Raw genomic sequence first — 15,865 nt, forward strand, 5'->3', positions numbered from 1 at the left:
AAAATAGATCTCTACTAATTAAGAGTATTTCAAATTGACTGTAATTTTGTTTTCTTTTAACCACTAGGAATTAAATTGCTTATGTCATGAATGGATTTTTTTGTAGCAAATAATGTGAGTTTATTTATGTGAGTCCAGCTGATTTCATGTGTCTGAGTTGCACATCTTGCATCCTTATTTACTGACCATAAGACAAAAACTGAAAAGACCAATTATTTTCACATTTGAATGATGTTTTGTGAGCAGTCATTACTTATGTTACCCTAAAGTTTCAGCCAACCAAATGCTGTTAACGTCTCATCTTTTACTAGTGGGTCAATTCAAATATCTGTATTTTGTCATCTGTTGTTTTTAAAAAAATTATCTTGTTACATTAATGAATAAAATATTTAATTAACCAAGATACACACATATTTATACACATACAATGATTGTTTATGGCTTAGGCATAGTTCACACAAAGATGACAATTCTGTTATCATTTACTTGTTCACATTTGACTGTGATCTTCCATGGAACAAAAATTAGATGCATAATGTTAGCCTCAGTAAAAAAAAACAAGAAAAACAATAATAAAAAAGATTGCCTAAAGTGACTGGTGACTTATGTTGTTGTTGCAAAAAAGAAAGATGTTTGGAACACAAGAGGATGAGTAGATGATGACAGATGTTTCTTATGTGGGTGAAGTATTTATTAGGGGTAATTCTAACTATTGACAATGAAGGCCTACAAATAAGTCTTTATTTCTACTGATAAAATGTTTTAAATATGTCTTATTTATTTATGGACATCCTGAAAGTGTTTCATAAAAATGTATATGAAAAAATTTTTAAAAAAAAAAGAATATGTTGCTTGTTGTGCATAACACAATCAAATCAAATCAAATCACTTTATTGTCACACTACCATGTACACAAGTGCAACAGTAGGTGAAATTCTTGTGTGCAGTTCCGAATAACATAGCAGTCATGACAGTGACGAGACATATACCAATTACAATAAACAACATACTTGCACAGCACAATTTACATATCAAATGTACACATACTTACACAACACGATAATTATATACAATGTACAGTAAACAATACACACAATATAGAATACACAATATACAATACAATAAGTAAAGAGAATATGAAATATATATATATATATATAGGGTAGTTGTATTGAGGAGAATATGTTGACAGTCCAGTGTGAGATTGTAGATGAATAAAGTGCAGCGCTAATTATTGATCCTGATAGATCAAGTGTTCAACAGTCTGACTGCTTGGGGGAAGAAGCTGTCATGTAGTCGGCTGGTGCGGGTCCTGATGTTGCGATACCGCCTGCCTGATGGTAGCAGTGAGAACAGACCATGACACCTCCAATGATGTTTCTGGCAGTTCGCACCACCCTTTGCAGGGCTTTGCAGTTGTGGGCGGTGCTATTGCTGTACCAGGCGGTGATGCAGCCAGTCAGGATGCTCGCTACAGTACTAGTGTAGAACCGTTTGAGGATGTGGTGGTTCATTCCAAACTTCCTCAGCCATCTCAGGAAGAAGAGGTGCTGGTGAGCCTTCTTCAGACCATGTGAGTTCCTCAGTAATGTGGACACCGAGGAACTTGAAACTGCTGACTCTCTCTACCAGTGCTCCATTAATGGTGATGGGGCTGTGTTCTCCGTCTTTCCTCCTGAAGTCCACTACAAGCTCCTTGGTTTTACTGACGTTGAGGGAGAGGTTGTGCTCCTGACACCAGCGTGTCAGAGTGTGCACCTCCTCTCTGTAGGCTATTTCATCATTGTTAGTGATCAGACCTACCACCTACCACAATGACCTTCAGGTTAATTTTTTATATATATTTTTGCAGTTCCATTCAATGGTGCTAGTGTCATAGAACTTACAGAATTGTAAGTTATGAAAAGATTATTTCCTTTTACTATCATTCATTACCCAACTGAACTTTCTCATGGATCATACACAGAGCATTCATGATAAAGTGGTTGTTAGATTATGACACTGGCATCAGAAGATTTAAAACCGAAATAAGATAATTATTTATTTTTTCTTTTTAATTCCTACCAAACCTTTTATGAAATACGTTTATGAAGCAGTATTAAAACAAAACACTGCCATTTTCAGCATTTCATCAGTCAGGTAATGTTATTAGTAGGCCTCAATCATGTCTAGAAATGAGCCCTTGAACTACAAAAATCTTGCGAGAGTCCAACATGATCACATGAGATGTTGGCATGTTGTTTCTGAGAGTTCCAGTACCCTAGGATCAGCCACATTATGCCAACTTATTGACAAGCTGACAATCTTCCATCACACATATTTGCATTGGCTCCGGTGTGTTTAACTTATCTTGTTACACAGCCAGAAGCACGTTACATCACCAGGGTGGGAGACCTGGATTCAGATCCTGTGTTGAAATCAGTAAGTAATCGGATACCATAATCAGTGACAAGTAAAATTTGGAGGTGGCATTTTTCACAATTTTACATAAAATTTTTACTCCACTGATGATTAGGTTTAGGTTGGGGGGTACGGTTTATAAAATATGTCTGTTCTGACTCTCTTAGTCCAAAACCTCATCTTCTATACAGTTTGATCTCTGGCATTTTTTTTTTACATTTACTAATTTCAGTTCAATAATAAAATTCCATCAAATTGAATTGTGTAACTTTTAACAAAATGTAATGAACAAAACTTAAAATATTTCATTTTTTTTAATTTTCATTTATTAAAAATGATTTTATACAATTTTATGAAATTTTGTTATAAAAAGTAAATGCGTAATATAAAAAAATTTTTGACCGTAACTACATTTTGCATATGAGATTTATGTAATTCAGAAATTAGAAATTCAGAAAAGAATGTAAATTAAACATCCATCCAAAATGTTGTAGTCAGTGGCAGATGCAGAAAGTGGTTGATGGAAGGGCCTGTATAAGTTTGGGTAGGCCTGAATAAATCTCATCATCTCACGTTGTCTTGCATCATCTTACCGGCTTAAATTTCTTAAAAATAAATAAACAATTAGAATATGACTGTCTGGTCCCCGTGCCATCGTATAATCAAACACCAGTGACTTATTTTTATCACTATTTATAGAGATCACAAAATCGATGAATTTTATGATCGATGACCAACCAATACAGAATGTCATAGTCCAGAGATCCCCCACTCACAGATATTGCAATTTGTTTTAATCATGCCAAGGCAGGCCAGACTAACAAAATAAATGTAAGCGCAGCGTAGTTCTAGTGGGAAGACTAGCAGCTGTACATCACACCATTAGCTGGGTAATTCCAAGGCAATCGCATGTAAGCCATTGCTTTATAAGTCTGCTCACAATCTATCACATTGCTGTTTCAGTGTGCTAACACGGCAACCTCCACCACCCCACCACCACCAGTTGAGCCCCGTCCCGCACGGGGGTAGGCTCCTCGCCCCTGCCTCCTATCTCCGGCAGGATATGGTTCCGAGTACAACTCCCTCGGACCACCAGACGGGGCCTACGCCAAAGAGAGACATTACATTTCTGTTTTATATTCATCAAATAAATGGCATCTTAAACCTCACTCAAACCTGCGTGTCTTCCCGATAGAAATACATTTACCATATTGGCTTACATAATATCTGTTCTAAACAAGTCTGAGTCATCTAGGAGGTAGAGGTTGATAATATCATTGTAATACAAAGTGTCTGTTAGTTCTCTTTCAAACGACAGAAGTGACAAGTTGTTAAGGCATCCTGTTAACACTGATGATCTCAAGTGTGTCTTGATCCAGTTTGTTACAGGAAAAAAGTCTCTGAACACCATAGGATGTCATAGTGTTATTATAGCCCTTAACAAACTGTTAATATTTTGGGAAAATGTTCAGCAAAGCATCTATGAAGTACTTCAATCGGTGAGGGGAATTTTCCGATCTCTGTATCAATTTAGCATCTGATGTATTCAGCATCAAAGACTATAATACCATACAAATTGCATGGGGCTTTCTTCAGTTCTTTCATGCCAAAAGTGGCATGAGCACTTTGTCAAAGTCACCATTTGAATAATCTCGGAAAGTCGCACAAGTAGCTTCCAGTGTTACATTCAAGGAGATACAGTCATTCACACATAGTTTTGAACTCTTCAGCCCCTTCATTGTGAAATCGCTGCTCTCAAAAAGTTTGCAAAATGTAACAAGAAGGAACAGGAATTTCTTTGTTTGTATCTGTTGTAACAGCTGTTTTGTGTCTATTTTTGTTTGACCACTTGATTCAGCCAGGGCTTCCAGTATTCCATCTAGCAAATCTGAGATTTTAAGCACAGACCTTGATTTTGAGCTCAATCTTGTCTCACTCGATCTTTCCAATTCCATATTTCTCCTTTTGTAGTCTTATGAATCTAGCATGTATTTGAGCCCCAGTGAAAAAATTGTGTGTATGAGTCACAGTATCAAAAAAGTACTCATTCCCAGACACTTTGGCAGCAGTGCAAAGAACCCATTTCTGGGAATTGCAATGCACATACACAGCCTTCAGAAATGTTTCTTCATGAGAACTTTAACCCCTCCTCTGTGCCCTGACATTACCGATATGCCATCCAAACACAACCCGACACTGAGAGAAGGAGCCAAACAAAGTGGTTCAATAACTTCGAAGATCATCTGCAATATTCCTTGGGCTAGACATTTTATTCATGTATCGCTTGTTCTTTAATTGGCCTGCGATTAATGAATCAGATACATACAGCAACTAGTTCATGTTTGGATTCATCTTTATACTCATCTGCATGTATTGCATAATATGCAGGATGTCCATGCAGTTCAGTCTTTATTTTCCAAATCAGCAGTGAGGCTGCAGCCTTAGCAACTCGTCTTCAGTGTGGTGGCTCATAAGCATGACATTTTGTGGATACTCCTTTAGTCATTTGGTGCTGGATCATATTTTGATATGAAATTGAATAACTCCAAGAAATTCCATATATTGAGCATGTCTTCCATTTCCCTGTGCCCTCATGTGTAATGTCCAGATTAGCACACAACATTACGATGTCCAACACAACATTAACGTGTAGGAGGTTTCGCTCTACAAATGAAACAGCATCACCGTGCAGTTGATGTAACACAGTCCCGGGGCTTTGCACTTCATGGCTTTCTCTGTAAGCATCCGACTTTATAAGTACAATTTCATGCGGCTTGCTACATTTATGTTTGTTGTAGGCCTGTTGGAGACATTTCCAATTTTTATAACTGTCTCTTATGAAAGTAAACTTGGTATGCACATCAGGGAAATGTTGTTGAAAAATCAAGTGACGAGATTATTAATCAAAATATACCACAGTCAAATCATCTTTGAATACAAACAAGACTTTATTGCTAATCTAAACACATAGACAAACAGGTTTGTGAGTCAATTGTAACAAAAGGTGAATGAAAGGATCAGTGCAGAGAAATTGAACTTTATGGAGTCTATAGACAATGCCTTGAGAACTATTCAATACTTCTTTTAGTCTAACTCGATTTGCAATCTGGTAACTCAAATTAAAGAGACACCAGTACTTTCAGAAAGTTTGGAGATGTACTTGCATTTCCTTGCATTGCTTGGTTCTTTGGCTCTCTGTAGAACGTTCTGGTTGTTCCGTCAATGTTTTGGTCCTCTGTTAAGGTCGTGGATGTCAGGTTGTTGCTGGAATGATGAAGCTGGCTTTTAAGCGAGCCCTTCCACCAGGAAGACTTGTGACTTCCATTCTGTCATGAGCTGTAGAGCAGAGAGTGAGAAGAGTTCCTCTGAACTTTGCATTCCGAGCTTTCTTGGACTCTACATTGTATGGAAATTGAGGGCACCGGAGATGAAGAGAGCTGAAGAGATCAAGAGCTAAAGAGAGGCGACAAGGCTTTTGTACTGTTGAGATTGGCCGCACCCCAAAGGTGTCCTGAGCCAATCAGAAATGTCTTCTGTGGGGTCACATGGTCATTTCTGTCCCTCTTTCTGAAGGTGATCGATCAGCCTTTGTCTGTGAAGACTCCCGTTTCCCACTCAAAAAGTACTTGTTTTAATCATACATTTGATATATTGGATACAACTGAATATATAAAAAATGTATCAACATAAACATTCCTGAAATTCTGAAAGAATCTAAACGATAGTGAACATGATGTGCTTTTTCATGAATGGTGAATAAGACATGATTAAAGATTATAATCATCAATTTTCCAGTTATAAGTGATTACAAATCACTACACATATTTTAAAGGTTACTTCAAGCTTAAATAATTTGTGTAATATCAAATTTTACTATAAAAACTAGATTGTGCATTGTGCAGTGTAGAAACAATACAATGAAGTCTTCTGATAGCGTTATAGCCCATAATACATGCATTTGCATAGTTAAAACCAAAGAAAATATTTTTTTTCTGGATTTGAGAAGAGTTTAAACGGATCCTTTCAAAGACAGTTAGACAGTTTTCAAGCTCTCCCTCTCTTGTCTCTTACAGAGTTTTAGCATTTGACACAGGGAATGCCTCATGCTCCCTTATTGGCCTAATTTAATTGTAGCAAATTGTTTATTTAGAAGGACAAAAGTGATTATCTTAGATTTCATGGCATGGAGGGTTTCTTCAGAAGAGTAGTCTTCAAATCATGTGAATTATTATTAACATGAGTGTTTTAGGGTATGTGATATCTGGACAAGTCTCCTTTGTTCGTTTTTTTTGGCCAGATGTTGGTCGTCTCAGACTCCTTGGTACCAGCAGAGCAGAGTCTTTAATTTATGACATTGAGGAATTTTGGGTTAAAAGGTTGGGTTTTTCTGGACATCCCTCCCTTGTTTTGTGACAGTTACATTTTAGGCAGATGTAACAAAATTCTCATTTAGCTGGGCCATTTCAGACTTTAGCCATTTTGGCCATCTTAGTTTCATGGCTTTGATGAATTTCCGGTGTGGACTGCAGGGCCTCTGTATTATTCTCCTAATAATCTTTTTGCTTTCAGTCACTACATAAAACCCCCTTCGATCGCTGAAGGTTGACGTGGAGACAATAATTTGCGATCACTGGAAAATGGGCAGAAGAAGAAGAAAAACACGAACAAACAACAAGAAAATACCTCCATCAAAGCTAAAGCACTGGTGCCGAATAATTAATTATTCAATAGGTGTTCTAGCATTCAGATGAATCTTGAGATATTTTGGTGCTATTTGGACTCTTTTATGATTGTTTGGGTTTCAGATTTATCTTTAATTATCCTTAGTAGTCCGGAAATGGTAATTTCGATTTGATTGGGGTGAATCGTTGTGAATACGAGTGATCATTTGTGAAATTGTATTGATTAGAGTCAGTTCAGTTACTTCAGTTACAACAATAACTCCCGCCTTGTCTAGCATTCAGATGAATCTTGAGATGCTTGGTGCTATTTGGACTCTTTTATGATTGTTTGGGTTTCAGATTTATCTTTAATTATCCTTAGTAGTCCGGAAATGGTAATTTCGATTTGATTCGTTGTGAATACGAGTGATCATTTGTGAAATTGTATAGATTAGAGTCAGTTCAGTTACTTCAGTTACAACAATAACTCCCGCCTTTTTTCTGTCACGATTCAGAGCTAAGGGTGAAGGAGTACCCATTTAATCATTCGCTCAGAAAGTACCAAAAGTCGTAAACATGAAGGATCATGTTCTTATGGAAATTGATCTGCATGGTTCAATTGTGTAGCATAATGCAGTAAGTTCCTTCAATATAGTTGGGACTGTTTCTTGTCCACACTATCATGGCATATTAAATACAAAAATGTCTTATTCGCACAAGGCTTTCTGAATACACTATAAATTCATGGTGGCTCGTGAACGAAAAGCATATGGATTCAATCCTGATGTAATCTAAAATTGGCTAATTCATTATAAATGATATCACGGCCTGGGGGTGGTAGGCCAATGAAATCCACCACCCAGTGGGAGAGCCTCTGTTTGGAGACAGCGTTCCCTTTCCTCTGACCGCCAAAGCAGACAAAGAGCTGCTCAGAACGTCTAAAGCTCTGCGTGCGGTCCAAGTAGGTACGCAAAGCACGTACCGGACACAGCAACGAAGGGGCTGGGTCTGCCTCCTCCCGGGGCAGCGCTTTAGGTTCACCACCTGGTCTCTGAATGGTGTGGCAGGAACCTTGGGCACATAGCCCGGTCGTGGTCTTAGGATCACATGGGTGCCGGACCGAAATCCAGGGAGGCATTGCTAACAGTGAACGCTTGCAGGTCCCTGACCCTCTTGATGGAGGCGAGCGTGATCAGCAGGGCCGTTTTAAGAGAGAGAGCCCTGAGTCCAACTCATTCTAGCGGCTTGAAGGGGGGTCTCTGAAGGCCCATGAGGACAACTGAGATATCCCAGGAGGGGAACAGGCTTGGCCGTGAAGGATTTAACCTCCGGGCGCCTCCTAGGAACCTGATGATTAAGTCATGCTTACCCAAAGACTTGCCGTCTACTGCATCGTGGTGGGCCGTGATCGCAGCAACATACACCTTCAAGGTGGACGGGGACAGCCTCCCCTCCAACTTCTCCTGCAGGAATAGGAGCAGTGACCTAACTGCACACCTCTGTTGGTCCTCAGCCCGGGAAGAACACCAATTCGCGAACAAGCAACACTTCAGGGCGTAAAGTTGCCTGGTAGAGGGGGCTCTGGCTTGGCTGATTGTGTCTACGACGGCAGGTGGTAGACCAGCTAGATCTTCCGCGTCCCATCCAGGGGCCAGACGTGGAGGTTCCAGAGGTCTGGATGCGGGTGCCAGAGCGTGCCCCGTCCCTGAGAAAGAAGGTCCTTCCTCCAGGGAATTTGCTAGGGAGGGGTTGTTGCGAGGAGTACGAGGTCCGAGAACCAGGCCCGGTTGGGCCAGTAAGGAGTCACTATGGTGACCTTGCACAGCACCTGTGCAAGAAGGCTCACTGGGGGAAATGCGTACTTGCGCAGCCCCGAGGGCCAACTGTGTGCCAGTGTGTCTACACCGAGGGGAGCCTCTGTTCCAGCCACCTACTGCAGGGGCACTCCTGCCTGTATAAACCAGAGATCTGTCCAGGGTTTGAACGTTTGGCGGCAGGCGGGGGTGATTGTTACCCGGTAAATGCCGTGGTGCCATGCTTGTCTCGGGACTCGAGTCTGAAGCCAGTGCTGAAGCGGTCTCATATGCATCAACCCCAGCGGTGCGACTGCCGCGGAGGATGCCATATGCCCCAGGAGCCTCTGGAAAAGTTTTAAAGGGACCGTTGTGCCTGGCCTGAAGGTGGCGACGCAGTCCAGCACTGACTGTGCACGCTAACATCGAGACTGAGTCTAACTCCATGCTGAGAAAAGAGATACTCTGAACCAGGGTGAGTTTGCTCTTTTCTCGGTTGACCTGAAGCCCCAAGCGGCTGAGCTGCCTGAGCACCTGGTCTCTGTGAGTGCATAGTAACTCTCGGGAGTGGGCCAATATGAGCCAGTGCTACCTAGGCTTTGGCCGTCAGTGACGATGTTGTCCTACAGGCCTTGGAGAGGAGTACAGGGTGGCCCCTCCAGGTGGTAGGGTTTTTGTAGCATAGGTGAAGCGCAACAGCCCTATCCACCTGAGGAATCGGTGTGTACCCATGGGCCGCTCCGCCATCAAGGGTAGCGAAAACAGATGAGCGAATGGCTTTGTGACGTGTGGAGAGGGGTGCCCATGCAGACGTCAGCTCATCATGCACATCCGGGAAAAATGGCTGTGAGCGCCGCGGAGCCCCAGGAACCAGTCATCCAACCGCGATGGCTGTGGGGAGGACGGAGGGTTCCAGTCCAGCCCCACGCTGGCGGTGGCCCGGGCAAGCATATTGGACATCTGCGCATCAGCCTCAGCCTGGGCATGTAGGCCCGAAGGCGACAGCCCAGGGGAGTCCTCAGCGTCAGACGCCGCGCTCTCCGATGCAGTGGCGAGCTCATCCACCTCGAGCTCCAGAGGATTGGGAAACTGGCCGTGAGGCGAGCCGCTGTTGCCTCGAGCACGGACGGGAATCAACGAGCGTGCCGGGGGCGTACCGGCGGAGCTGCATCTGCTGCCGTCCCCAGATCACCTCCATCGCCAGCAGCACCATCCTCAATCCCGTGGGAAGAAGGAGCAATGCGTGGGGCGGCTGGAGTGGCGTGCTTTCTGTTGAAAGCAAGCCGCGACTGCAACGTTGCCATGGTCATGCTCTCGCATGTGTGAGAGCATGAACCATCCACAAATGCTGCCTCGGTGTGATCACAACTCAGACATACGAGACAACGCCGTATGTGGCCGTCTGAAGCGGAGAGCACTCTACACAGGGGCGGAAGGGCATTATATAAAGACGTGTCCTGAAAAGGATATTCAACGCCAGCTGCGTATTTGCTCTTTTAGAGGAAATAACTCTTTCAGAGAAAAAAAGCCGCAGTAATGCACCGTCGAATCCCACAGGCAAGCGTCAGAGGAAAACAGGAACAGGTGTGTGACTCACAGCTGACTGCAACACGACCAATGGCTCCGAAGAAAATTTCTGAATGAACTCTACCTATTTGCCCGCTGTTATACCCGTATGTCCGGGGCGGGGTATGCAAATACTGTCTGCCTAATTCCCATTGGCCTTTTTTCATAGATCAGAGGCATATTTGGTGCTAAAGAGAGACCCCTAGTGTCGCTTCTTCGACACAACGTCGAAGGGAGCGTCAGACGGGGAACTCTTGTTATATGTGTACTTATTATACACTCACCTAAAGGATTATTAGGAACACCTTTTCAATTTCTCATTAATGCAATTATCTAATCAACCAATCACATGGCAGTTGCTTCAATGCATTTAGGGGTGTGGTCCTGGTCAAGACAATCTCCTGAACTCCAAACTGAATGTCAGAATGGGAAAGAAAGGTGATTTAAGCAATTCTGAGCGTGGGATGGTTGTTGGTGCCAGACGGGCCGGTCTGAGTATTTCACAATCTGCTCAGTTACTGGGATTTTCACGCACAACCATTTCTAGGGTTTACAAAGAATGGTGTGAAAAGGGAAAAACATCCAGTATGCGGCAGTCCTGTGGGCGAAAATGCCTTGTTGATGCTACTGGTCAACTAGAAGGCTAGAGGAGAATGGGCCGACTGATTCAAGCTGATAGATGAGCAACTTTGCCTGAAATAACCACTCGTTACAACCGAGGTATGCAGCAAAGCATTTGTGAAGCCACAACACGCACAACCTTGAGGCGGATGGGCTACAACAGCAGAAGACCCCACTGGGTACCACTCATCTCCACTACAAATAGGAAAAAGAGGCTACAATTTGCAAGAGCTCACCAAAATTGGACAGTTGAAGACTGGAAAAATGTTGCCTGGTCTGATGAGTCTCGATTTCTGTTGAGACATTCAGATGGTAGAGTCAGAATTTGGCGTAAACAGAATGAGAACATGGATCCATCATGCCTTGTTACCACTGTGCAGGCTGGTGGTGGTGGTGTAATGGTGTGGGGGATGTTTTCTTGGCACACTTTAGGCCCCTTAGTGCCAATTGGGCATCGTTTAAATGCCACGGCCTACCTGAGCATTGTTTCTGACCATGTCCATCCCTTTATGGCCACCATGTACCCATCCTCTGATGGCTACTTCCAGCAGGATAATGCACCATGTCACAAAGCTCGAATCATTTCAAATTGGTTTCTTGAACATGACAATGAGTTCACTGTACTAAAATGGCCCCCACAGTCACCAGATCTCAACCCAATAGAGCATCTTTGGGATGTGGTGGAACGGGAGCTTCGTGCCCTGGATGTGCATCCCACCAATCTCCATCAACTGCAAGATGCTATCCTATCAATATGGGCCAACATTTCTAAAGAATGCTTTCAGCACCTTGTTGAATCAATGCCACGTAGAATTAAGGCAGTTCTGAAGGCGAAAGGGGGTCAAACACAGTATTAGTATGGTGTTCCTAATAATCCTTTAGGTGAGTGTATGTGTACTCTCCTACTGCAAACAGCAGGGGTTCCAGCCACTTATCCCAGTTTTTAGCAGTTTTTACCAACTTACAAATCTTGTTTTTCAAGGTCTTATTAAATCGTTGAACCAGAGTTCACATGATGCAATCGTGTTTGATCAAGAAACCAGACAAAGTGGTGTTAAATATAAATTAATTGTTTAAATAAAGTGAACAGCCTCCAAAACCCTTTTTTTGAGTGCATCTGATTTTTAAAGAGCTAAAAAAATCTTCTAAAAAGTGACTTGCAAATGGCCTAAAAAACTATTGTAGTTCACAAAGCATTACAACAAGTGATTCATCATTTTAATGTGTTGTCAATGATCTCAGGAGATGTACCAGAAGATATATATATATTTGGATTCAATGACACATACTGTATATCCAGTCGATAGTGGGATGCTGTATGACGGAATACAATTGTATTTACAGCTGAGTAATTTAAAGTAGCTCATAGGCAATGCAACATTATTTAATCAGGCTCTTCAGCTTTATGGTTATATACAGGTAAGTTATTTAACTAGCATGTTTATGCAGATATAAATATTTCTAGGATTTAAAAATAGTTATGAGAGTAATATTGTACTGTAGTTTTGGGAATGTATATGAAGGTTTTTCTTGTCATTCTGTTTATTTCTATCTTTAGCTTAGGCATAACTCTAAATATGAGTGCCACAAATGCAAGTTTTTCCCAGAATATCTCCATTGTTCATCCTGAATACTTTTTCATCACTGGACTTTCAGGTATACCATACAGCAATTGTTACTATATTTTCCTGTTCTTCGTTTATTTTGTTGCTGTAATTGGGAATTCTGTAGTCCTTTTCATAATAGCTCTTGGCCGGAGTCTGCACAGTCCAAAGTACATTGGTGTATTTAACTTGGCCCTGGCTGACATTGGTGAAACTAATGCTCTGATTCCTAACATGATGAGAACTTTTCTTTTCGAGTCACAGTACATCTCCTACAATGGTTGTTTGGCAAACATGTTTTTTGTGTTCTTCTTTAGTAGTACACAATGTCTCACTCTTGTTGTCCTGGCATATGATCGCTTCATTGCAATTTGCTTGCCACTAAGATACCATGCCATTGTTAATAATACTGTCATGTCTTTAATTTTTTCAGCAATATGGGCTTTTAACGCTTTTCTGGTAGCCTTGACAGTGTATTTTATCAACCGACTTTCTTTTTGTAAATCCAATGTGATCCAAAGTTATTTTTGTGACCATGGACCTGTATATAGATTGTCATGTAATGACAATAGCATTAATTATTTAATGACAATACTCAGCACAGCTTTATACCTTGTCACACCATTGACCATTATAGTCCTGTCTTATCTTGGCATTTTTCTTGCCTTAAGTAAAATTACAACTTGGGAGGGACGCTTTAAGGCTCTGAAGACCTGTGTTTCTCACCTTTTGTTGGTGGGATCACTTTTTCTTCCCCTTACATGCATTTACATTGTTGCATCAACTACTTCTCTCTCTCCTAATGCAAGAGTCATCAGCACATCTCTGGCAAATGCTGTTCCACCAATGCTAAATCCTATCATTTATGTTATAAACACAGCTGAAATCAGAGACTTTATTCGAAAAAAAATAAAAAATAGATCTCTACTAATTAAGAGTATTTCAAATTGACTGTAATTTTGTTTTCTTTTAACCACTAGGAATTAAATTGCTTATGTCATGAATGGATTTTTTTGTAGCAAATAATGTGAGTTTATTTATGTGAGTCCAGCTGATTTCATGTGTCTGAGTTGCACATCTTGCATCCTTATTTACTGACCATTAGACAAAAACTGAAAAGACCAATTATTTTCACATTTGAATGATGTTTTGTGAGCAGTCATTACTTATGTTACCCTAAAGTTTCAGCCAACCAAATGCTGTTAACGTCTCATCTTTTACTAGTGGGTCAATTCAAATATCTGTATTTTGCCTGTCATCTGTTGTTTGTTTTTTTTTTATTATCTTGTTACATTAATGAATAAAATATTTCATTAACCAAGATACACACATATTTATACACATACAATGATTGTTTATGGCTTAGGCATAGTTCACCCAAAGATGACAATTCTGTTATCATTTACTTGTTCACATTTGACTGTGATCTTCCATGGAACAAAAATTAGATGCATAATGTTAGCCTCAGTAAAAAAAAATAAGAAAAACAATAATAAAAAAGATTACATAAAGTGACTGGTGACTTATGTTGTTGTTGCAAAAAAGAAAGATGTTTGGAACACATGAGGATGAGTAGATGTACCATAATCAGTGACAAGTACAATTTGGAGGTGGCATTTTTCACCATTTTACATTACATTTTTACTCCACTGATGGTTAGGTTTAGGTTGGGGGTACGGTTTAGAAAATATGGATTCTTTTTACTGCATCGCAGCCTGTACAGCTGAAATCTACTCACGTTTGGGCCCCTCCATGGACTTCAAACCTGGAAAATGGATCTCATACATGTCCATAAGCCAAATAACACTTGTGTAGTTTGAATTTCAGTAAGCACAGACAGAGTTTAGCTAATGAAAAATCAACCTACTGTTTTTTATTTCACTGTGAGACCAGTTTTGGAGAGTTGCATGTGACATTCATAGCATGTTTACTGCGTTTATTATTTGGAGTCCCACATAAACCCTACCCCTACATCTAAACATTATCATCACCCTACCTCTATTTCTAATTTGTATCAGGTCACAGGAGCTTCCACTGCACAACAATAAAATACAGCAACAAGACAGAGATAATAATAAGAAATAAATAAATAGAAATAGAATTAGAATAAAAATCGGATAGAAAATAAAGTATATATAGAATACACAATAAGACAAAATACACACACACACACAAAAACAATTCTGCTCCTTCGTGCACGGCTGTGCATTCTTGCCCCTGGGCGCTTCGACAGCGCAGACAACTCGAAAGAGTTACTCTAAAAGAGTAATTTCGCTCTAAAAGAGCAAAACACAGCGGCGTTGAACGTTTCAGGACGCGTCTTTTTATAGACGATTTTTCCGCCCCTGTGTAGTTTCTGTATGCGGTGATTCTCCCCACCTCTGACGGTCATAAAAACTGCCTTGCATTCCTGGGTTGCGATCACACACAGGCAGCGTTTTTCTGAATGGTCTATGTTTTCAGTACGAGAACATAGCCATGACAGCATTGCGGTCGTAGGCTTTTTCTTGTCGTGAGAGAAAGCCACTTCAGGCGCCCCGCGCCTCGCCTCCTTCCTACGGATTAAGGCAGGCGCCGCGGGCGATGAAGACGATCCGGGGACAATGACGGGCGCCGTTTTGCCGGGTGAACCCCCTCGAAACCCCCCACCTCCCCGGCACGCTTGCTGGTTTCCGTCCGAGCTCGGGATGAGCATTCTCTCCAATGGGTTATGTTTTCAGTGTGAGAACATAACCGCGGCAGCGTTGCGATCTCTGCTTTCTCTTGTAGTGAGAGAGAGCCATTTCAGCTGCCCCCCGCACCTCGCATCCTTCCTACGGGATTGAGGCAGGCGCCGCGGGCGATGAAAGACGATCTGGGGAGAATAACGGGACGCTTTCGCCGGGTAAATCCCCCCGAAACCTCCCGCCTCCCCGGCACGCTTGCCTGCTTCCCCCGAGCTCGGGATTAGTGCGGTCCGCTTAGCGGCCTACCGTCCGGTCCCTCGAGCTCCCTGGCATTGGATGATGACATCACCGATGCATCGGAGAGCGTAACAGCGGCGTCGGATGCGGATAACTCGCCTGGGCTCAGTCTGAGCCTGACGCACGGAGGTCCGCCTTGCTTCCCCGGGCTTAATTGGTTACGCGGGCATGTGCACACAACAGACAGAGGCTATTTCACACATCTTGCCCTGCCGAAAACCTGCCGCCAGGGGCCATGTTCTGTCTGCTCGCCGAGG

The 15,865-nt window shown here is 41.9% G+C and overlaps 1 protein-coding gene across 1 annotated transcript; it reads left to right on the forward strand.

Annotated features, from left to right (window-relative positions):
• Nucleotides 1-12,618: 12,618 nt before the first annotated feature.
• Nucleotides 12,619-13,596, forward strand: LOC127629490 (olfactory receptor 1M1-like). Its single transcript, XM_052106584.1, has one exon. The coding sequence runs from the start codon at nucleotides 12,619-12,621 to the stop codon at nucleotides 13,594-13,596; it is 978 nt and encodes a 325-aa protein (XP_051962544.1).
• The last annotated feature ends 2,269 nt before the right edge of the window (nucleotides 13,597-15,865 follow it).

The sequence above is a fragment of the Xyrauchen texanus genome, chromosome 36, assembly GCF_025860055.1.
Source record: "Xyrauchen texanus isolate HMW12.3.18 chromosome 36, RBS_HiC_50CHRs, whole genome shotgun sequence".
Classification (NCBI taxonomy): Eukaryota; Metazoa; Chordata; class Actinopteri; order Cypriniformes; family Catostomidae; genus Xyrauchen; species Xyrauchen texanus.

What these genes read in the sequence shown, in the direction of transcription:
- LOC127629490 (XM_052106584.1), top strand. Translation starts at nt 12,619, where the DNA reads ATGAGTGCCACAAATGCAAGTTTTTCCCAGAATATCTCCATTGTTCAT.